The sequence below is a fragment of the Stegodyphus dumicola genome, chromosome 1, assembly GCF_044657685.1.
Source record: "Stegodyphus dumicola isolate Sdum_Otavi_A_Nest chromosome 1, ASM4465768v1".
In the NCBI taxonomy this organism is placed as follows: domain Eukaryota; kingdom Metazoa; phylum Arthropoda; class Arachnida; order Araneae; family Eresidae; genus Stegodyphus; species Stegodyphus dumicola.
In genome coordinates, this window is record NC_140768.1 from 142,527,525 (window position 1) to 142,552,509 (window position 24,985).

The 24,985-nt window shown below is 33.0% G+C and overlaps 1 protein-coding gene across 2 annotated transcripts in view; it reads left to right on the forward strand.

The window, feature by feature from the left end:
• The window catches only part of LOC118185341 (uncharacterized), a 117,791-nt gene extending 93,940 nt beyond the window's left edge, over window positions 1-23,851 (forward strand). For both annotated transcript variants that reach the window (XM_085821474.1, XM_035355181.2), the window contains 4 exons: window positions 2,417-2,610; window positions 4,147-4,267; window positions 9,654-9,791; window positions 23,596-23,851. In XM_085821474.1, coding sequence (XP_085677600.1) covers window positions 2,417-2,610; window positions 4,147-4,267; window positions 9,654-9,791; window positions 23,596-23,672 — 530 coding nt within the window. In that variant the 3' untranslated portion in view covers window positions 23,673-23,851. The remainder of the gene's footprint in view (window positions 1-2,416; window positions 2,611-4,146; window positions 4,268-9,653; window positions 9,792-23,595) is intronic.
• The last annotated feature ends 1,134 nt before the right edge of the window (window positions 23,852-24,985 follow it).

A 24,985-nucleotide genomic window follows, 5' to 3' on the forward strand; every position in this document is an offset into this window, starting at 1 on the left:
GTATTTGGAGTTAATCTTGACATTTTTTTTGCACTCTCTTTATTTTTTACTTGCCATTATAAGAAAAACCAGCAACAATCATGAATCCCTTAGAAAAACTTTCTTTCGATTCTTTGAACCATGTACTTAAATTTTTTTCTCCCCTTTTATGATAATAAATGACTCTTTGTTTTGTTACAATCATTTAAATACGCCCATGTTTCATCTATTGTGACAATTGTTTTCCATTTTTCTTTGGATAAGTGTTTCTCATATAGAATTCTGCAGCATGTCCTGCGTTGAGCAATATGCCTTGGAAGAAGACGATGCACATTGCGTTTTTTCACTTTCTTAAGATTTAAATCAGAGTTTATCATTTTGTTTACAGTAGACACCGAGCATTTTAATGATTTGGCAACTGTGCTTTGACTAGTGGGATTCCCTTTTAACATTAAACAATGTACCTTTGCAGAAGTCGAAGATGTCCGTTTTTTCCTTGGATACTTGTTTGGAAATTTTGTCCCACTTGAGGCTCCAATTTGACGTTTTTTTCCTTTGTTATTGATGATATTACCTATCGATGCTTTAGATATCACAAAACCATGACTCTCACATCGTTTTTCGATAACGGAGTATGCATATTTCTCTTCGGAAAGAGCATAAATGTAGCCTTCAAACCACTGCTTTGTTAAATTCGCTATTTTTAATAAAAACAAAACTTTCAAGCCACAGACGATAATTTTGACTTTTAAAAACATAGTGCGATTGCAATTACTTCTTTTGCAGCAAAAGATTTTTTATTACCGCTTACCAAAATCGTCTAAAATATGTGCGAACAGCCTCTGTATATACAGACTCTTATAGTGCATTAAAAGCTTTAGAATCCTTCTCTAGCACTGAGAATCCTGTGATAGTGGATATTCTCAAGTTGAATATTAAATTAACAAGCTGTGGCAATGAAATTGTGTACTGCTGGGTTCTCGGACATACAGGAATAAAAGGCAATGAGCTGGCGAACATCACAGCAAAATCTGCTGTTGAAATGTCCGGCCGCCTTATCCCTTTTAGAGATATTGTTTGTGTGATCAAGGAGAAGATCAGAAAAAAATGGCAGCAACTTTAGGACATTCAACTTTAAAACAAGTTGAGAAGGGTGAAGCCTAAAATAGAGCATTGGGATACTAGTAGTAGCTGCAAGGAGGAAGTTCTTTTGACTCGCCTTATAATTGGTCACACTAGAGTGACACATAACTTGCTTCTGAAAGCTGAGAACGAGCCTGTTTGTGCAAATTGTGATGTTTGTCTCTCAGTCCATCACATTTTAATTGAATATCCATATTTTAATAGTCTTCGTGAGAAGTATTTTAATAGCTGCGACCTGCCTCTCGACCGTTTAATCAGAAGAGAGGTCAATACCAATTTGTTTCACTACCTGAAAGAAACAGGTTTCTATTACTTAATTTGAATTTTGTCTTGAGATTTTATGTTAGAATTTTAATGAATCAGATGTTTTAGAATTTTATATCTATACTGCATATCTCATTATCTGAATCATAATCAGCATTTTCATCCCACCATTTCAATATCTTTTTACTTACCTCTATTTTAAAAGTGTGCGGTTGTCTTTAGACTTTTTTCTTTATATAAAATCTATACTTTAGTTTATATGTTGAAAAACGAATCCTGTGTTTGGCGCATATAGCCTGTAGAGCTTTGCACCATAAATCTACTACCACCACCACCACCTTGCAATATGATGGCTGCCATTGTCATCCTGAAAGTAGCATGGGTCCAATCCATAATGCTGCAGCATAGGAAGCATACATTCATCCAGAATAATGCAACTGGTGTTGAGCTGACAATGAATTTGGACCAAGGGTTCCAGTCCATATCAGGAGAAACACCTCCAAATCATAATTCCACATCCACCAAGCTATACTGTGGGCACAATACATTCTGGCAAAAGGTGTTCTCAGGCAGATGCCAGACTCTGTCATCTGAATGGTTGAAGATAAACTTGAAAGTTGAGTTATACTTTGAAGGTTATTATTGTAATATTTTGCAAAAAATTCAAAAGCTGAGACCTAAACAGCCTTCCAAAAGATAAGTTCTACAAAGAAATCAAAAACAGTTGTATGAATGTGTCAATATTGTGTAGACTTAGAAAATCGTATATTGAAGACAGAATATTGGTTCCCTCCTAATTTTCAATTTTGTATGAACTTGGTAGCATTATAAATAGATTGTTTATTCATAACTGTAATATTTTTTAATTGAAAATGTTAAAAAAGTTTTGAATGCTATGTATAAGTTTTAAATGTTGATTTAGTATTTGGCAAGAGGAAATTTGTAAGGATTTATTTAATTTTTAATAATGCATCAATTTTTATATTTTATCCTGACCAAATAATCACACTTTTTTCTCCTTCCTTTCTAGTTCCTTATTCAACGCCTACTCGATCACCTGCAATAGAAAATTTAATGCAACTTAATAACGCTACAGGATCTGGCAGATTGTGTATGCCTGTCGTTCCTCAAATTTCTCAGACCGACTTGTTGAACAGTCAGATGTTAAGCAGTCCAAGTTCCTTTGTGTCAGATTTCAGTCAGCGTCAGTTAAACCAGTTTCAGGTTTGTTAAAATTTGCTTATTACTGTATAAATATTTTTTGAAGGGAGGGAGGAGAATGTTCTGCTTGTTCACATGTACATATTTCCTGTACCTTTCATTGTAGAAATTCCCAAATTGTGGCTGTCTGGCTCATTAAATGCATCTCGCATTGTTACAAACAGTAATATTAATTTTGAAATACAGTGAACTACCATTTAATGAGGGCCAGCATCCATGGTTTATTAAAAATCAGGATTTATCTGAAGGCAGTTGATGTTAATTCTTATGGCTTTGTTTGGAAATCTATCCATCACCGAAATATTAAAAACACTTAAAAATTACGACACTAAATTCAAGTCATTACAATACCAGTAAATTAAGACATAAAAATTTAACAGTTGGAATCCTTAAGATCTTCAGTGATAAGAGATGATAATATAGAAAGTGTTAAAGGAGGTGCAGAAGCAGAAATTGACAGTAAAAGTGGTATGGAAGAAAGTGACTGCATGCCAACCTCAGTTAAATCGAGAAAAACACTACAAACTCTTTAAGAAGAACCCTTAAATTAAAAAATGGGAGTCAGAAAAAGTTACGAGCAGTTTTATGAACTTAAAAATACAATTGAAAGACTGTTGATAAACAGTATGAAACAGATATGGATAGAGCAGCTCTTTATAAGAATTTAAAATTTCACCAGGTATGTAATGATAAAATATTTTTATAAAAATAAATTGCAAATAAGTTTCGTTTTAAGATTAACTTTTAACTATTAATTTAAGTAATAATTATTAAATTAATTGTTAGTTACTATTTTATTAAATAAGTTGATACCATAATTTGCAGTATTGACATTGCCGTTTATTAAACTCATTCGCTTAAAGTTGAAATGTATTTGAAACAGAACCCTTAAATTAAAAAATGGGAGTCAGAAAAAGTTACGAGCAGTTTTATGAACTTAAAAATACAATTGAAAGACTGTTGATAAACAGTATGAAACAGATATGGATAGAGCAGCTCTTTATAAGAATTTAAAATTTCACCAGGTATGTAATGATAAAATATTTTTATAAAAATAAATTGCAAATAAGTTTCGTTTTAAGATTAACTTTTAACTATTAATTTAAGTAATAATTATTAAATTAATTGTTAGTTACTATTTTATTAAATAAGTTGATACCATAATTTGCAGTATTGACATTGCCGTTTATTAAACTCATTCGCTTAAAGTTGAAATGTATTTGAAACAGAAGTGATTTTAATAAGTGGCAGATATTGCGATATAATTTAAAATGCATTTAATTTATAGCGCGTATGATAATTTTTTACCACATGCAGTATTTTCGTAACTGTTGAAGGATTCATCTAACACCACATGTTGTGTAACTTGTGCTGAGCTTTATTTTTATGTTTACATTTTTTTAATTTTTTGAAATTTTGTCTGAGAGGTAGAAGATGTTAGGTTGTAATTTTAAGTTTTCAGTTTACAGTTTTTTATTTTATTAAAATATGTTTTAATGTTTTTGCTTATAGTTATTAATGTACACTTTAATTCTTTAGAATAGAGACTATCTTGATTCTATATCACTTCCTGCATTACAACAACAACAACAACAGAGGTTACAGCAGCAACATTTTGCTCAGCCAGTGGTGAACAATAATGCTCAACTTCCACCATTGTGTAAGATCATATTTTCGTTATGAAAATTTTCATTATTTTTATTAGCAAATTTCATTCCCCCAACCCTTGGTGGTTTTCAGTATAATTTTTCTTATTAAATTTGATTTCATCTGAATTGTCTTAATTTAGTGTAGGCGTTTGTAAATATGAAAAGCCGTGTAATGTTTAATTAGTTACAATTTGTTTAACTTGTGCGTTACATTATTAAGTTTATCCACATAATGCTATGTATCATTTATAAAATACTGTGATAAATTAAAGCTTTCATTTCCTCAGTTAAAAAGTGTGAGACAGTTACAGAATGAAATTAACCCAAGGACATAAAATTTTAAATATTTTTTATTTAGAATTTTACATCAAAGTATTATTGCTAGTTTAATCAATTTGGAGTAATTTTAAGTTAACTCACCAATAGTTATTTTAACTTACCTCCTCAATAGTTGATTGAACTTTAAATTACAATGGCTGGCACCAGATTTGATCTGCTTTTCCTTGGTTATTTTCTATTTCGCATTTAAGTTTGCATATACTTTCTGGTTAATAATGTTCCTTATTTTTCATTTGGAAAATTTTAATATTAAGCATTTAACAACATTTTTGAATTATGGAATAGGAATATTTATATTCGTAAAGCACAAAAATAAATCCTTCAATCCACCAACTTGTTTACCAGGTATATAAGTATGAAATGCGGATGTTTTCCTAAAAAAAAAAAATGTTAAATTCGGAAGAATGTTAAAAAGTGCTTTATTCGAAGTATGCATCATTGCTTGTGTTATATTTTTTTTTCCATCTTTCGGGCAATTTGTAAATACCACATCAGTAAAAATCTTCTCCTGTTGCTGTGAACCATTCGTTGAGCCATTATTTTCGCATTTTTGTATGAACCTGCTGCTCAGGAATCGTGTGACCTATCGATGCAAACAAGTGATAATCAGAAGGAGCCAAGTCTGGTGAGTAAGCAGCGTGGGATAGAACTTCCCAGCTGAGTGCTTCCAGCATGTTGGAAACTGGTTTTGCTTTATGTGATAGAGCATTGTCATGAAGAAAATGACTCTGTGTTGCCTCTTTCGTGTTCTGGCCTTTTTTCAAGCAGTGAACGGTTTAAATTGGCAATTGTTGTTGGTAACATTTAGTGTTAGTGTTAACCATTTCCCCAAGTTTTAACAGCTTTTAGTAGACCATGCCCCTCTGGTCACATCAAACACAGTGTATAGTCTTTCTGCCAGTGATTCGGCCTTGCGGTCGATGTGGATGGTGCACCTACCCACGATTTTTTGCACTTAAGATTCTCAAAATAAATTCGCTCTTCATCCCCTGTAACAATACGATGCAAAAACGACTTTCATACTAAGTGAGCACAATGTGTTTTTGTGCTTTTCCATTTGCCTGTCATTCAACTGATTCAACCATTTACTGGTCTTCTGAATCTTTTCCATCTCTGGTCACCGATTGGAACAGCTTGTGCCCAATTGCTCAGTGAGTTGTTTTTGTGTTTGTGAATCATTCTGTATCCAACAATTCCACATTTTCATATTTTTGGCAGTTTTCCATGTTCCTTGTCAGCAACATCGAAGTCATTACGCATGTTCACCGTACGCTTCTCGAAGTAATCAGTATGATTCAGCAGCAGTTTTCTTCACGTGAAAGCAAAAAATCAAAGCTGTCTGCAAATGCTGTTTGTTCAGTATAAATTTGAATGTATTGAACACAACATTATGCACACATGTGGTTATCACTCATGTACATCTGACACTTGTTGATGTAAGACAAAATTTTCACTCGTGCATGTCTGATACTTCTTGATGACACAACAAAATGGCACAGTGTCAAATATTTATAGCATAAACTGCATTGCTGCACCATCTGTTGTCTGAAATCTGAATTTCATATTTGTACACCTGGTAAATGTGACAATTTGAAAGAAAAAATATAAATTTAAAAATAGCAGATAATATATCTCATTTCAAATAATAACCTGTTGGCAGAGACTTTTATTCCAAAGCTTTTTTTAATCAAAATCATTCCAAAAATGTATAAACAAGCTCTTTATGAATTGGAATTGTTCCCTTTTTCTCATTATTGTTAATGTTTGTATATGTTTTGTAGTTTAAATATCTAGTAAATAGAATTTAAAAAGGTTTGGAATTTGGTTTGAAAAATTGTTTTGTAGAAAAGTCTTTTCTTTCTTCTTCTTCTTTCCCTTTTTTTTTTATTTTTTATTTATTCATTTGGGGATTATTGTCTTTCAGATTGTGCATTAAGCTTGCATGCAATTTTTGAGTTTGAGATCACTGCTATAAACTGCAGTTTCTGAAAAGAAAAACATATATTATAGTTTTTTTCTGTAAAATTCAGTTTCCTTCTTTTCTCCTAAAAAATATTCTGATTTTTATTCTTGTGCGGTTATGAAATGTTAACAGTTCTTTCATTTCCTTCTCAGTGCAGTCAAAAGTCATTAATTCGGACACCCATAATCCGGACCTCAAAGCTAAAATCTTTCTGCTCATGCGCCGCATTGACGCATGCACATAGGCGTTTACGCGTGCGCACCTTTACGACTGCGCATATGCGCGTGCTCGTTTAATGTATAACGGATGGTATAAGCTAAAATTATCTAATTATCTATTTCAGTTAATGTTGATGATTGAGTTGTTCCTTAATCTTCGAATTGGATCCAGCTATTATTATTTTTTGCAGACTGTAAGAGCAATTTTATAAAAGTAAGCTTGAACTTTCGATTATGTCAAATAGAATTTCCGGTGCTGGAGCTCCCAAAGGATCTACAAAACGAAAGTATGTTTCGATGTCCATCAAACAAAAAGTGGAATTGCTACAAAAAATGGGTAAAGGCATATCCTTTGTTTATCTAACCGTTCCGAAATCTGTTTATCGATTTCACGCTGCTCTGCGCGGGTGGTGGGGAACGTTGCGGCGCGCAAATATTAAAATTACAGTTTGTGAATCACCAGCTCTTAGAATAGAAAAATGAAACTATGTGAAAATTGTGAAAGAGATTGATTAATAAGATTCTTGTAAGGATGTATGATTAATTTTTTCATAATGAAGTTAATGTTTATTTACTTAACAAATATTCAGGCAACTGAGTTTTCCATTGCCCCATTGCTTTCCAGTGCATCCTTACTGTGCCTCAGATCAGTAACACCCCTTAGATGTCCAGAATACCCTTCAGTGGGCAGTATAACACCCATCCTAAGAAACTGTAGTCTACACAGACGCATTTTTTGTCATAAGCTTAATTTTCATTCAGTTTTAATACGTTATGTTTTAAATTAATCTTAAAATTATTGTGCATATTTCAGAGTTGCCAACTTTCCCAATTTTTGACCGCTCTCCCGCCAACCCGATTTACAATGTATTTCTCCCGACTTTTTCTTATTCTTAAAATTTCTCACGATTTTAATGCAACTTGGCTTAATACTTTGTTATATGAATAAAAAAGAAAGTGTTTTTGGACGTCTGAAAGCAATTGAATTTTCTCTACATTATATCTAAAACAAAACCTTGCGAATCAGATAGCTTCTGCTTTGTGAGTGAGAGCATTATACGTATCCAGAAACATCGTTCTCCAGTTTTCCAATGGGCTTCGAGCTCCACTGCGTGTCAGCTGGCATATATTAGCCAATGAGGACAAAGCAAGTTGTTATTTGGACGTTCTTTAGTTATTTTCGTTCATTTTGTCCTGAGTTGTGTGGGTACACGTGCCTTAGGGAAATAATTTTAGAAATTATCTTTTGTTACGTCTGCGAAAAAGGTGAAATACTCGTGTACGTTTCAAAAATCGTACACAGTTGACTTTCCTTGCATTATTTCCACAAGGAAATGTAATAAATTTGCGATGTGTACCGCCTGTCATTGCGATTTTCCGATTTCGCATGGTGGAAGGGCGGATGTTCTCAAACATGTGCGTACACAAAAACACAAGGATAACATGAGTTGTTTTAAAAAGAAATGGAAAATAAATTTTTTCTTCGGAAACAAAGGACCAAAAAGCTATTAATGCAGAATGTCTGTTCTCTGCCTTTTTACTGGAGCACAACCTGCCACTGAATGCATTGGATCACGCTGCAGCTTTATTTAGAAAAATGTTTCCCGATAGTGAAATCGCTGAGAAATACTCAAGGTGCAAGAATCAAAACAGGTACAATTGTTAAAGAAATGGGTTTGAAAATTAAATCTTCAGTTATTGATTGCATTAAAACAGCTCTGTTCTGCCCCTCTACGGATGGAAGCAATAATACCGATTCAAAACTGTATCCAATTGTTGTTTCTTTTTTTGATCCAGAGTCTTCAGAAATTGAGTGCAGTTTACTTTATGTTCCCACTTTAGAAGGACATTTGACAGGCTTTTATATAGCACAGCTAATTATTAAAACTTTAAAAGAAAATACAGGGCCTCTGGATAATTGCTTAGCACTTGCTGCCAATAATGCATCAGTATTGGTAGGCTTGGAAGACTGGTGTTGCAGGCATCTTAAGAAAGGAAAATTCAGATTTTCAGATTATGAGGTGCACCTGTCACCTCTTAAATTTAGCAGCTGAAAAAGGGGCAGTTTCTTTACCAATAAATGTGGATGAACACATTGTTGATATTTATTATTATCTTGAAAGGAGTTCTAAAAGGAAGGAAAAATTGAAACAGTTCCAACAGCTGCATAACAGCAGTTTACAATTAGAAAACTTGAATGAAGTTATAAAATCAGCTAGGATTGACACACAGTGGAGTTTAATTGGAAAACTGAAAGGTGCTGATGGAATTTTAAAATATAGTGAACTGTCTAGAATTGTGTTGGCCATCTTGACAGTTCCCCATAGTAATCAAAGTGTGAGAGGATTCTTACTGTTGTTGCGAAAACGAGGACTAAATTTAGATCTAATATTAGTGATGACACATTAGAAAAACTTTTATTAGCGAAAGCAGGCCTACGTGGCAATTGCTGTGGACAAAATTATGAAGTTTCTTTCTTAAAGAAAGCAAAATCTGCCACTGTTTATAACATTTGTACGAAAACTGATTGAAGTGTCTTTTTTTTTTCCCTTAAACGATGCAAGTAATAAAAATGTTTTTTATGTGTAAGGTATTTTTGTGTTGCTTGCATTTAAGAATTAGTTACTATTTAAAGTTAATTCATTATTAAAAACTATATTTTTATCATTTAAAAAGTCTTTTTAACATTGTGAAAAATCTCCTGATTTTTGAGTGTCATACGTTGGCAAGTATGATATTTTTACAAATGAATTTTAGGAAATCACTTCATTGAAGACTGAAAACTATTACCTTCCCTAAAATAAAAATTAATGTTTTATGTGTGTATGTAAAAGTTTTAATCAACTTAAATTTTATGTTATTTGTATTTAATTGCAGACAGAAATGCCAATTTAAATATGAGAGTGCCACAGCTGCCACCACCACTACCACAACAACAGCAGAGACTAATGAATGATTTCTCAGCAAGACAATTCCAGCAGCTCGGATTAAACTTTAATAATCTCTTATTACAAGGTAGCTTATCTCTCTTTATTATTACTAAGCTGGAAAATTTTATGCTGAATTTGCTAATTTAATTTCACAGTATTCTTCTTAACTCTCCTTTTGGACTAGGCTTGTGAGTAAAAATGGCTTTTCTCTTGCTGCAGAATGAAATGAGATTTTACTGTTTCTTCCTTATTTTAATGTTAATCTGGATTGGTAACAATCGAGATTAATACTAAAAGCGACCCTGCTCCTTCTTTGTTTATTTGTCTTCCCTCTCACCTGCCTCATACTCTCATGACCAAGTGTGCAGTATTTGCACGTTCTTCTCCTTTTGTCTAGCACATTTCTATTATGGCAAGAAAGGTGTAATTGGTACTAAATGTATACCACATTTTAATGTTTATAATTTTAGTTGACCATGTAAGACAGCCAGATTTTAAAATTCATGAGGCCTTTTTTTTATTTACAAAATGTGTTTAGAATCGATTTTGTTTGAATTTTCATTTTTTTATTTAGAAACAAATATAATTATCTTCTTAGTAAAATAATATAACATTAGTTAACATATTTCGGAAACTCTGTGTAAAAATTTTACTTATTCTTAACCCTCTGGGCGGCCAGGGTTTTCAATAAGATAGCACAAATTTCTCAAAACTACTATGAGAACTTTTTTTTTTTTAATTTTAATTTTAATGCAGAAACTCTTCTGGTATTTCATACCTGGATTTGTCTTCTTCTGATATATTGCCTTAATTTCGTTTACATATTTTAATATGCATGTATATATACGTTCTTACAGATATCACAGCTATTTTAGACCGTATATATATAAAACCTTGCTGCTTAGAGGGTTAAAACACAAAGCGCAAAGAAAATCCCCTTATGATTTAGCGATTTTTTTTTTTCCTTTCTGAATGCATTGAACAATAAGAATATTACTTGAGTATTTTTTTAATTTTCAAAACCTGGTGCTAAACAGCTAGAAGGAGAATCCTTGAGAGTATCAGCTAAGTATGCTAGTTAAAAAAGCCATTTTCAGTCATGTAAACAATTTCTCAACTCAAATCTATCATTAAAAAAAACATTGAAGTTCATGTCTAAGTTCAAACCATCAATTTAGAATTTTTTCTCACGTTAGTCAATGAACATTGGTATGAAAATGAAGCTTGGTGTGACTACTTCGGATTTCTTCACATGTTTGCGAAAAAGTTGTGCATTCAAATGATGGTTTTTCATATAGTTAACGATTTTCATGCATTCATCCAGAACTTTCTGTAGATCAGCAGGCATCTTATGTGTTGCCAAAGCCTCTCTGTGTATGCAGCAATTTGTGGGTATGGTATTTGGGGCAACATTTTGAATTCTTGCTACGAGTCTTTTATTAATGCCAACCGTACTTTTTGCTCCATATGTGCTTATTCCAAGACATCTATTCCAAGACATCTATTCCAATCAGTTTTGTTCGCTTGCATAAATTTATTCATAACAGTTAAGATATCGTCTCCTGTTGTGTGACCTAATACAAGGTAGCAAAATAAAAAGTCATCATGAATTTCTTGATATTTTTTTCATATCTAACAACTGCCATAAGATTTGCAAAATTCGCAATATCAGTGGATTCATCGACTTGCAATGCATAATAACGACTTTGAGAAATATCAGATAATAACATCTGTTTCATATTATAAGACATATCAATGATTCGTTGATGAACTGTATTATTTGAGAGAGAAACATGGTCAAAAGTTTGCTTCACTATCTCCTATCAGTTCTTCTGCCATTATCGTGGCTGCAGACTTGATTAAAATTTCACCAATGGTTTCCGCTGCACTACATTTTGCAATTAAAAGTGACACGCAATACGAAGTCTCTAGCATTTTTTTATTGTCACCTGTCAAACCCCACATTACTTTTCAAGACTGATTTAAATCCTTACGTTTATATATGGGTTTATCTTTGTACTGATTATGGTTTGTCTCAAATTTCATCTCCAGTCCATGAGAATCCAAATTTAACATATTCTTTGTCATACCTGCGAGTTTTCCTTGCTTTTTTCTTAACACATTCTTTCATAATTGAAGTTGATTCGTCGTTAGCTTCCATTGTTAATTGCTACTATAATCATTACTTTCTCTCGGTGTAGTAGTTTCAGATTTCAACCAGCAATCCTTAACCTATGTTAGGAATAAAAATTGTATTTTGTTATAATAATCAAAATCATTGGGGTTTACTAAAGCACATAATAAATGTTTCTTTTAAAAAAATCACTTAAAGGCTAAAAATACACAGGCACCTGGAGAAGCCACTAACTATTAACAAAGTAAATTGTCTCTGTAGCTAAGTGGGGCATATTCCCAACATGTCACACTGGACCATCTCACGCCTCACAAGACTGTCTCGACTTGACTATTGCGAATGTAGAATTAGGCACAGCTAAGTGCAGTGCAGTGCAGTGCATATCCCCACCAAACTCCAGAGCAACACGTACCCCCAACAAACTCTTCCCGTACCCCTGGGGATATGCGTGCTACACTTTGGAAAACACTGCTTTAGATCAGCAGCCTTTCCCGTCACTCGCAAAAGTAATTGCAACAATGATCACTTACCTTCTCCAACAGCAGTTAAATGCCATTGCCACTTAATCAGGTGCCCTCCATCTCATCCAGATGAGTTCACTGAAAAATATGGGAATGGTCATAATGTTTTGGCTCGTCAGTGAATATGTGACCAGCCTTTCTGAATCTTAGAATCGTGATCACAGTGGTGTAATTTCAAGTCAAAAGGCTAAAATTATTTAAGTTTTTAAACAGTGCTAGATAGTGGCTGAAATCTGTTATATTTTTTAATAATGTTCCACAGAGCTTTAACCTTCAATATGTGTTTTGGTTGGAATCAGGGTAAATATTGTTACATTATTTTCTTCCTTCACGTTTGCATGGGGTTCGTAGATTTCGAGTGAATAACGCTGACACTTGATGAAGTATCGAAACATACTTTATTTACCAATATTCTCAGGACTGCTCTAAAATCACTTTTACAGTCATCGAACTGTTATAAACACGCTGACACGTTCAGCGACACAGCCTTCACACTATCAGGCAATAACGGTGGAGACAGCTTCACTGCAAAGCACCAGAGTACAGCTTCCGACTCTGTTTGGTCGTTCTCGGAACTCTATGTACTCTCGAGACTCTCCACGCGATGCACTCGACAAGAGTATAGCTCTCAACGATGCACTAATTCGCAATGCACTTAAAGGCTGTCTTGATGCACTCGGCGCTTGACTTCGAGACACTCGCTCAATGACTGACTATCAGCTCGCTAGACAAAGCACACACACTAACTGACTGTGGACCCCATTGTTCGTACGGTCCTTAAGAGTCCTAAGTCCTTAAGTTTTTTGGAATCGATTTTTGGTCCTTAAGGCCCCGTTCAGACGAGGGCGTAAAGGACATAAGTGGTTAAAGTCGAGCTCCCTTGCCAAGGCAACCAGTCACTGCTACGTCACAGAATCTGGTTTAAGGCTCATGGCATAGGGTTCCAAGTGTTGAACTTTACGCCGAGTTTGGGATAAGCGTCGACCAATCAGAGCGAAGCTAAAACGAAGCGGCTTTCTTTAGACGATTTCGCTGTCACATCAAAGGCGACATTTTTTTTAATATGGATTACATCGTATCCGATTGAGTTGTAATTGTATCCGAACGAAATAAAGAGTTGATCTCGCAAGAAATATATGATGATGACATGCATTTTTTAATGAGTTTTTAATGCATTTTTAATGAGTTTTTCAATTTATATTGAAAAATATAAATGAAACTCGTAAAGCGAAAGTTAAGCTCAGGGTTTGCACACTATGTATGAACCTGTAGATGATTGATCCCATCCAATATTTTTCATTTTATTATGAAAATTCTTTAAAAAATGCATGCTCGCAAAATTTTATTTTTTCTGTGTAAATTATTATTATTATTTTCTTTCTGTCCATAATTTTTTTCTTGTTTAATTATTTTTGCATTTAAGAATAAATTTATTAAAAAAGCTGGAAATATTGTATTGCTATTTGCTTCAAATGCTGATTTTCTTTCCAAACAAACTTCAGGAATTAATTTTACTAAAACATCAAATCAATATCAAGAATGAATCTGCTTTTTTTTTTTTTTTTTTTTTTTATCTTTTGAGAAAATGCTCTTATAAATTCCAAGAAAGAAAAAATGTAGTGAATTATCCTTAAAACAACAGTCAACAGTCTAGACAGTTTTGTCTCCTGTTGAAGTTCTGTTCTGTTTTTTAATTACATTCTCCATGAAAGGAATTATCTTTTAATGAAACTAAAGCACACATAATTCATAACATGGACTATAATTTAATGAATAGTATTTATTATTATTATCCACTCTTTATTACTATCATTTGAATGGAATTTTTATCATTACATTCATGCTATTTCTCTGGTAGAAATTCCTTGATAAGGTATGAATGTTTATAATTCTGATGTATTTGAAGACTTGTCATTTTGAAGGCTTGATGTATTTGAAGACAATAGTCAATTCAAAGCTTACACCATTGAATTGACTATTGTGGGTACCTAAAATTTGTCAATGGGAAATTACTTTTGAGATTTGGTCGTAAATAGAAATGACAGCATATGTTGAAATTAAATTTAGGGGTGTGGCTTATACATGTAAATTATTAAAAATAGATGTATACAAACAGCTGGCAACACAGCAAAATGTACTTAATGATTGACCATAAAATACATTGTTGGATGAACGTTTCCTAGTATAGTTGTGTAGTTATAGTACTAGTTGTGGTTGCTGGTTATTGTGACCAGTTGTGGGATACTAGTACTAGTGATAATTGATACTGGTACTAGTGATAATTGATACTGGTAGTGCAGCAAACTACTGTAGTGATCGACAGGGACAGTGAATAAGGAGTGCTAAGCACACATGTTTTGGTGTCACAGAAACATATTCCTTTTGATTGAAAATTAAAAAAATAAAAATAAAAATAATAATGTATGGTAAGTACTGTTTTTAGCTTAACTGCTTTCACACCTGAAAAATGGAAAAATATTATGTACAGGCTATCTGTTAGTTATCCTCAAGATTTTTTTTTAATTAGGCATATTTAGAATATCTTATTTCTCCTAAGAGAAATTATATATAAAAATTGAAGAAGGTTTTATATATACGAGAGTTGGAACTTTAATAGTGTCAACTATTTATTTACAAGGAATATAAAAGTGATTCATGTCACCATGTTTTACAGTCCTTCAATATAGTCGCCAGCATTGTGTACAACTTGTTTCCAACGATGTGGAAGTCACAGAATACCTGTAGCAGCGCCTGTTTTGTTGATAGTTTGAATGGACCGGTCTACTGCCGCAAGAATCTTGGGAACAGTTTAGAAGCGAGTGCCATCAAGTGGTTCCTTCATCTTAGAAATTAAGTCATAGTCACAAGGGCTTAGATCTGGAAAATATGGTGGATGGTAAAGCACTTCCCAGCCCCATCGCTTGAACAAATCAGTCACAGCTTGCACTGCATGTGGCCGAGCATTGTCATGCAAAATGAGAGGAGCGTTCTGCAGAAAGTGTCGCCGTTTTTTTAATTACATTCTCCATGAAAGGAATTTTCTTTTAATGAAACTAAATAGCATACATAATTCATAACATGGACTATAATTTAATGAATAGTATTTATTATTATTATCCACTCTTTATTACTATCATTTGAATGGAATTTTTATCATTACATTCATGCTATTTCTCTGGTAGAAATTCCTTGATAAGGTATGAATGTTTATAATTCTGATGTATTTGAAGACTTGTCATTTTGAAGACTTGATGTATTTGAAGACAATAGTCAATTCAAAGCTTACACCATTGAATTGACTATTGTGGGTACCTAAAATTTGTCAATGGGAAATTACTTTTGAGATTTGGTCGTAAATAGAAATGACAGCATATGTTGAAATTAAATTTAGGGGTGTGGCTTATACATGTAAATTATTAAAAATAGATGTATACAAACAGCTGGCAACACAGCAAAATGTACTTAATGATTGACCATAAAATACATTGTTGGATGAACGTTTCCTAGTATAGTTGTGTAGTATAGTACTAGTTGTGGTTGCTGGTTATTGTGACCAGTTGTGGGATACTAGTACTAGTGATAATTGATACTGGTAGTGCAGCAAACTACTGTAGTGATCGACAGGGACAGTGAATAAGGAGTGCTAAGCACACATGTTTCGGTGTCACAGAAACATATTCCTTTTGATTGAAAATTAAAAAAAAAAAAATAATAATGTATGGTAAGTACTGTTTTTAGCTTAACTGCTTTCACACCTAAAAAATGGGAAAATATTATGTACAGGCTATCTGTTAGTTATCCTCAAGATTTTTTTTTTAATTAGGCATATTTAGAATATCTTATTTCTCCTAAGAGAAATTATATATAAAAATTGAAGAAGGTTTTATATATACGAGAGTTGGAACTTTAATAGTGGCAACTATTTATTTACAAGGAATACAAAAGTGATTCATGTCACCATGTTTTACAGTCCTTCAATATAGTCGCCAGCATTGTGTACAACTTGTTTCCAACGATGTGGAAGTCGCAGAATACCTGTAGCAGCGCCTGTTTTGTTGATAGTTTGAATGGACCGGTCTACTGCCGCAGGAATCTTGGGAACAGTTTAGAAGCGAGTGCCATGAAGTGGTTCCTTCATCTTAGGAATTAAGTCATAGTCACAAGGGCTTAGATCTGGAAAATATGGTGGATAGTAAAGCACTTCCCAGCCCCATCGCTTGAACAAATCAGTCACAGCTTGCACTGCATGCGGCCGAGCATTGTCATGCAAAATGAGAGGAGCGTTCTGCAGAAAGTGTCGCCGTTTTTTTCTCAAAGCTGGTCGGAGATCGTGCTCCAAAAATCAGCAGTAATACTGCACAGTGATGGTCTGCTGTGGAGGAACATTATGTGTTAGGATGACACCATCACAGTCCTACACGAGAATCACCATAACTTTCACATTGTTGGGGTTCTGACGAAATTTCGAACGTCGTGGTGACCCGTGATGACGCCATTCGTTTGATTGGCGTTTCAGTTCTGGCTGATACGATGAGGCCCAAGTCTCATCCAGCATAATTATATGGGGTAAAAAAGCATCTCCTTCGCGCTCATAGCGCTCCAAGTGGGTTCGGGCAGCATCGTATCGTAGCCATTTCTGCATTTTCGTCAATTGATGTGGAACCCATCATGAATCAATTTTTCTCATGGATAATTTTTCTCATCACCCATCTTGCTACGGTTCTGTAAGGCAATGCAGATTCCCTGCAAGCCTCTTGAAGCCCTTGATGACACTGTCGTGCTGTACTACCTCTGGCACATTCAATTTTTATCCAACATCGTTGTTCTTGTTTTGAAAACATCCTGAAAACACTTACTTTAGACCGCCAGCTAATACAAGGATTCGTTCTTCGCGTCACTCCACATGCGCGTGACGTAGGCAGGACGAGTCTTTTTGCTGAGACTTAAGGTAGGTATGTAGTTCATGTGTGGTATACACGATATTCTTTGGTTTTGTTGCATAGCGTTTTTTCAGCTGTGTTGCCACTACTAAAGTTTCAACCCTCGTATAAATATGCATGTGCATGTTTATAGTATAGAGAATACTACAGTACAGTGCAGAAATATTCCATACTGCTTTGCACAGAAAGATATATGCCAACCAAGTATTGGTCTTTCAAAAAAATATTTCTAGACCATTTCATTATTTATCTTTTTTTTACCTTCTTCCGTTCGTTGTCTTTTGGCTTATAAGAAGGGCAGATAAAAGAGCATTCTGGTGAACCAGTAAAACTTTGTGTTGAGCTGAAAAAGCCATGACACAAAATAACGAAAACGAGCAGAGCGAGCGCGAGAAATCAATTGAACTAGAAAACAGCGAGCAAAAGGTGTAGACACATCTACGCATGTGCAAATTTAGCTTCTCTCATTGGCCACAGCTTAGATCCCTGTCTTGCAGGTGTGAACGGATGTCCCGTATTTTATGCCCTTATGACTATGCCTCTATGCGCTTTACGCCCACGTCTGAACGCAGCTTAAAAGTCTGTAATTTTGGCCGAAATTCGCAGAAGGTCCTTAATTTTAATCATCTGAAATTTCTGTTTGTTTTTATGACTGCCATTTTGGGTGTGAATTAGCATTTTGCAGGAAAATTTTTGCCGATTCACTGACAAATAGGGCTATTTTTTGAATGGGTTCATGAATTATAATTTGTTCCTGTTTGTAATATAAATAATGGTGGAATACTCAAGTTTCTGAGCAAGAAGTGAAACATAAGCATTTCAAAATTATTTTATTTTTTGTAACGAAGAGCTCTCAAACAACTTTCCACTTTTGGGGATGTGAATTCTTTTATTAAACGATTCTAAATTTGGCGATTATCAACATTTTGGCGATGTAGAAAATTTTTAATTCCGAGATCTGGGAATTTTTAACGATTTTTTAGAACATTCTAACATTGATAAATTTCATTAAAATAATGGTAATTTATTGGAATTATATTTAAAAAATAACATTAAAATAAAGCATTTTTATTTTTCATTGTCATATTATAAAGTTCCATTTTGGCCACATATTATACAATTTTTTGAATCTGAAAAATAAGCAAGGAGTAATGCTATAAAGCACAGTTTACAAAACAGTTTTTAGCAAAAGCAAAATAGCTATGTAAGTAATTAAAAATGTCTTTTTAATTTTTCATGGTAAGAATTTTTCCCATTTCTCAGAATGATCAGAATTTTTAGAAAATGCATCAGTTTTCTCTATAAAATTAATTTCACACTTTTTTCCTCCGATTTTTTTAAAAAACATTTCTGGCTTTTTGCTGTTACAGAATTGGTAGGGGTAATATTTCTTTAGCATTTTAGACATTGAAGCTTGGAAAGATTTTAAGACGAATTTATAGACCCACGATTCTAAAAGATTCCAGAAAATGTGATAGAATGAAAAATGTCTCCTTGGTAGTAACACGCAGTTTCTTACATTTTGGAGGACACCTGGAAGAAGAATGAAAACATAATAGTTGATGTTTTACTTCTGATTCTAAAATCGCTATCTTAACATATTTATCTTCCCTTTATTTTCTCTACTTTTCACTAGATACAAGCAAAAGTACTTCTAATCTTATCATATGGGCAGGCATTATAGAAAATTTCTTTATTAATAAAGAAATTGAAAACTGGCAATTCAAAAGATTCATCTAATATGTCTTAATGCATCATACACGGAGCTGGCACTAGACATTTTGCCACCTGATGCAGTCTCTGTGGATCCTAAATTCTGCTGCTTGGTGCCTTTCTAAATTCTGCTTCCAATGCCTGCTCTAAATTCATCCCTAAATTCTAAAAATTATGCCACACCAGCTCTGTAACCAGACTTTACCATATGTGTTTCATATTTCTTCTGAATGTTCGTATTACTAAAGAAATAAAATTAGCAGCTTTTTCCATACATTCTAAATGCATTTAGTCTTTTAGAATAACAGAAGTCTTTAATTAAATCCCCAAAATTTAAAGTGAAAAGGAAACATGTTAAAGAAACTAAATATGTAAAGAGAAAGAAAATTATTCTTCAAAGATATTTACAGTTGTTATTATTATGTAAATTACCCATTTATTTACAGTTTCAGCCTTCACTATAATTTCCCATTTCTATTTCCTCACCAGAATGCAAATCACTTAGACAGTTTTTGGAGTGTAAGACGAGTGTGTTTCTGACCTCCACTTGCTCCCTGCATTAGTTCTGTCAGCTCTGATAATTTGTAATTATTAGTCTTTCCATTACTGCTGCTGATATTTGAGTTTATTATGACAATAGAGTTACTGAACCAGATTAAATTGAAATTAAATTGTATAGTCTTTGACCCCTAGTCCATATTTTTAGTTTGAATTTGACTCTTGTTTAATTATATCACCACAAACTGTAATTGATTTTGTTAAATTTATTATGTGATTTATAGTTACTTTCAGACATAGTGATATTTTGTTTCACGTCTGTCGGAGGGGGGGGTCGGACTATTTAATTTTTACCAGATCAAGTAAACCCTCATAGGTAGTACATTGTGGAGAGGTTGGCAGTTAGGAGATAAAACACGCAGAAACTAATGAGAACATTGTTTTGCATATTGAGCAAATTTCTAATTGTTAGAAAACATGCTTAAGGAGAAGGAAATCAATATAAATTAGCCAAAATGTCTGGGCAGGCCTTCAAATTAAAAAGACACATAATTATTTTGTTGAATTTTACGTTTTGTAGCTTTTAATGTGTAATTATCATAATATTGTTTAAAAAATCAATGTCATAAATTGCATGTATTTTAAACTGTGAAATTTTATGAGATTGTGATATTAATAGGGGTTTTTATCAATTATTATTAAAAAATTAATTTAATTTAATAGTGGCCATGTAAATCCATAATGACTAAGGTTATCTAATACCTAATTTAATTATAACTAAATGCATTCACTTAAAAATTATCTCTATATTAAAGCAAGTAATTGCCTTTCGTTAACACGCTGAGCCCGGCATCGGTCCCTGGGAACTTGCACTGGAATTTTCTTTTGGTTGGCGTTGGTCCGTGGGACCAACAGTAGTAAAGTTAAAAATATGTATAGTCTCAATGAAATGTTATCAAATGTAGTTTTAATGAAATTTATTGAAACATTCTAAACAAAAATACGGCTTAGCGTTACACATATTACAATACGAAACAACTATTTTTTAACATTTTTGGCTATCTTGCATCCAAATAGTTTTGAATTGTCATCATAACATTTCAAACAATATTTTCGGACTTTATGTGTGTCTCCTTCCTTTTTGTATAATTTATGAATAATTTAAGTCAGCAATATTGCACCGCTTGATCGCAATATTGCCTTCGGCTGAACGGAAAGGACAGCAAATTCGGCGGTGGGCTCAACGTGTTAAACCTTTACCGTGGTCACAAAGTAAAACACAAAAATATAAAAATTCATGTTGCATCTAGTGAGACTTAATGCAAAACTAATTAATTATCAATGCTAATGCTTTAGTGGCTTAAGTATATTAACTGAGTTACAACCCCTGGAACTCTACACGAAGCTACAACACTAACAGCGTCATACAGAGGTCAGCTAACTTTCAAAACTTGCTAACTGTGCCTACATCAGGCCTTTCAGGTTTGTTCTGATCAGCAGGTTTCACTATAGGCAAGCAGAAGCGGTGACAACAGCCAGTCTTTTGTTATGAATCATACTGATTATGATTTTAATGCTCATTTTAACCTATGCTGCTTGACATAAAATCTACTTACTATTTACTGAACTTCTAGACTGAGCAAGTATGTGACAAAATGAGACATTAAAAAAAAAAAAAAAAAAGCTGTTAGTAAAACGTAACTAAAATGTCACTTATCTTCTTTCAAATGTCCAGTTATTATGAGTAAAATATTTAATGCTACTTGATAAATTTCCTAAAATTAATTTTATTCTCAAACATATTAATAATTATATTAATTAAGTTATGTTTAATAATAATGCATGCTACTTGCATTCAGGCATAGATGTAATATTTTAATTGAATTTATTCAGTTCCCATTTGTTCATAGGTCCTTAATATTTTTCATTAATGGTCCTTAAAAGTACTTAATTTCCTTGTGCAGAAATGTGTACGAACCCTGGGACCAGCAGGGTTTATATAGCTTTCGGCTTGTGTTCGAGAACATTCTGGGCTAAACCGGTAAGAATTCGTTCCAGAAGGTTCTCCAACCGTCCATGGTATATCACCAATTTTGTCGCCAAATGGATGATTTCTCGCCAAATGTGGCAACCCTGCTTTCCCTTGCCATTTTATGGCATCCCTAAAATTGCTTTGTGGGGAAGACATCTTACTGTGCCTGTACATTTCGTAACAATATGAACATGTTAACAACTGCACAGAGGGCTGTGTTTTATTGTGCACTGGGTTTTTATTTATATTTTGACAGAAAAGTTAAGACTTCAGTGTGTAGTGTGCAAAAAAGTTCCTCAAAAGCACAAAAAAGTTAACTTACGAATGCAAAATTTACAATGGTGGACTTTGTCCCGAAAAGTTTTGAAATGTATCATGAGTTTCAAAATTTGTAAATATTATTTAATAATTCTCTCACATTTATCTTATATTTTGTTATACTTATTTTCTAATATTTTTACCTATATTTTGAATACTCGTATGCAAGTTTATAATATTATGTCGCTTATGTACATTACAACTACATATAAATAGTTGACAATTATAGAAAAAAAATGAACGGGTCAATTTTTATATTCTTTAAAAAACTGCTAATCTAGCTGGTGGTAGGTAATTAGATTCTAATAGGACTTTATAAATGCAAACAGTTCATTTATTTTATCATATTTATGAAATTTATTTGGAACATAGTGTACTAGAAAGTTGTTTAAATTTTTATGAAATGTGCATCCTCTTTTTTTAATACCAAAAAAAATTTTTCGCAGTTTTTCAGATACTATCATAATAAACTGTAAATTTCATCATATTTAATTACAGCAATGATTTTAAATGGAATTATGCGTAATGGGGAAAATCTCCCAGTCCCTTGTATGTGTGTACTTTTGGAATGCTTCTTTCTCCTTTTATCAGTCCTGAAGGGGTTAAACGACCAATTATTTTCATTTTGGGCAATATATACAACTGGATTTGTAGAGTGATTTTAAATTTGCCTTAAATATCGATTTGCTATTTTGGTTGAATTTTGCCAGCAAAAGTGGACCTCTTGGCATATATATAAATTAGCTTATATTCAAAAACATATGTAAAACGTTTTTCAGGAAGGTAAAAAAAACTGGAAACCCCCCCCCACACACACACACACACATTTTTTTTTTAGTTGATCATGAACAATTCACCAGTCGTGCAGTTTCAGGGATAAAAGCTAAAAATAAAGATCAGTTGTCTTAAATAATAAAAAGTTCATGTTTTAAATGAAATGCAGTAAATGCCTGAAATGCCTGTCTTCTGGGAGAAGCAAAGGAAGAATTATTGCAGTTTTTTACTTCACTTTTTTTTCTTTAGAAATGTAAATTTTCTGTTATCCCTCCCTTTACAAGTGTTAGTGTACTTGAAAAGTAAATAATGCAATGTAAAAGTCACTGCTTCCTTGTGAAAAATAAATATCACTTTATCCAATCCAGTGTAATTTTAAGCTCAATTGTTTTGTTTTCGAACAAAGAAATAGTTTTTATTATAAATAGTTGACAATTATAAGTTGGTTTTCCAAAATGAACAATTCCGCCAAGTTCCGTATTTCTTCCTAAAAACCCTGTCTTCTTTTTTCAATGGTTTAAATGCATATTTCATATGTAAATTTCTTTCATTTGCTGCCAGTAATAAGTAAGAATAACAAGCTATTACATATCCACAAAAATCTTTCAATTCTGTGTAAATGATCGAAATTCTAATCCCATTTTAACATCAGTTTTTTAAGAATTCATTTCCTTGTTTTTTTTTTTTTTTTTTTTTCCCTTCCTTCTATGTGTTGGTCAGTAGAGATGCTAAAATCTTCATTTGCTCCAATTAGAAACTAAAACCTGCTCGCTCGTTCTCGCATAGACATTTTATTTGTCAATATTTTCTCTACCACAGCCAAAGAGGAAAGGTTCTGTTAAACTTCGAAAATCATGGTTTCTGCAAATTTACTCACATTCAGTTAATTTGTATTTATTATCAATAGTTTCTTTATGAAAGTCTTGTATTATTATTTACTTTTTTCCTTTTTCTTGCAGATCTACAGTATCAGCACCCCAACAATCTTCATATTCCATCATCTAATCATATGGGAATGCCACCTCCAGGTCTGTGATATTGCCAAATGTTTTAGTCATTGTAACAAATCGCCTCCTATACAAGCATTGTGATATATTTGTAACTTAGTATATATAAAATGAAGTAAGGTTTATTTTTACAACACGTTCTTGTAATTTATCATAAGAGATTTGAGAGAAATAACTTAGTTTTGTTAATTAAAGTATTTTTCAAATATTTGCTGTTTTTCTTTGTGCTTTTCATTGTGTTTTGGTTAGTGATATTGGGGGGGGGGACTCTCCTTTATGATGGCAAATGCTTCAAATGTGACCTCTTCAGAAAGGTACCCAAACTCGTTGGGATTTCGGCATTTCCAGATTTGAGATTTTTCCAGATATCAGATCATCAGTTTAAATCTAATGTGTAAATTATGAAGTCAAAGGTATGAAAGAGTAGTAATTTATAAAACGATATATTTATGACATTAAGGGACTCAAAATTTACTAAGATAAAGCTCAAAATTTATTTATTTGCTTTATTAAAAATTTCTTTCAGTGTAAATTGTGTAATTTGCCTGCCCCTCTTTTTAAGCTAATATTTTCTCTTTAATTCCACAGATAGTCATTAATTCCTGTTTAGTTACATTCTCATTATAGCTAATCATTAATTCTTGTTCAGTTCAGTTGTTTATTGTTCAAGTCCTGTATTTACCTTGTCGAAAATTAATTCTAAATTGTCAATTGAAATTGTTTTATTCTCAACAATCTGTCTGCCACTTTTTTCTGTATTGTCAAAATACTTTCTGAATTAGAACCATACTACACATTTCACCATTTATTAATTGATTGATGACTGGGGCATTGTCATTGCAATGAAAAACTTGTTGTATCATTTTCATTTATCAGCACTTCTCCACGTACCTTCACATATTTAAACTAATTGGAGTATTTCAGTTTCTGTTTGCAAAATCTGAAAATCTTCAAATTTACAGCTATCATCATAAAGCATAGCTAGCATCTGCTATATACTATTGGTGATGTATCATAAGATTAGCAACTAAAAACATATTGTTCCACAAAATTTTGTCTTCCTTCTATGAAATCTTCATTAGGTTAAGCCTGTATTGTATTAGTTTAGTTATTTATTATATTGCACTTGTATTTTCTGTACATGCTTAATCCTTATTCGAGTCCTGAATACATAGTTTCCTACACAGAGAGCATCCTGGATAAGCTTAAGACTTATCCAGGATGCTGTCTGTGTGGGATCAAAATTTTGCTGCTAAGCCCCTTCCTAAATTAAAAGAATTTTGCTGCTTGTAAATTTTGCATCCCAGCGTCTTTCCTAAATTCTAAAAATTTTGCCTTCCCT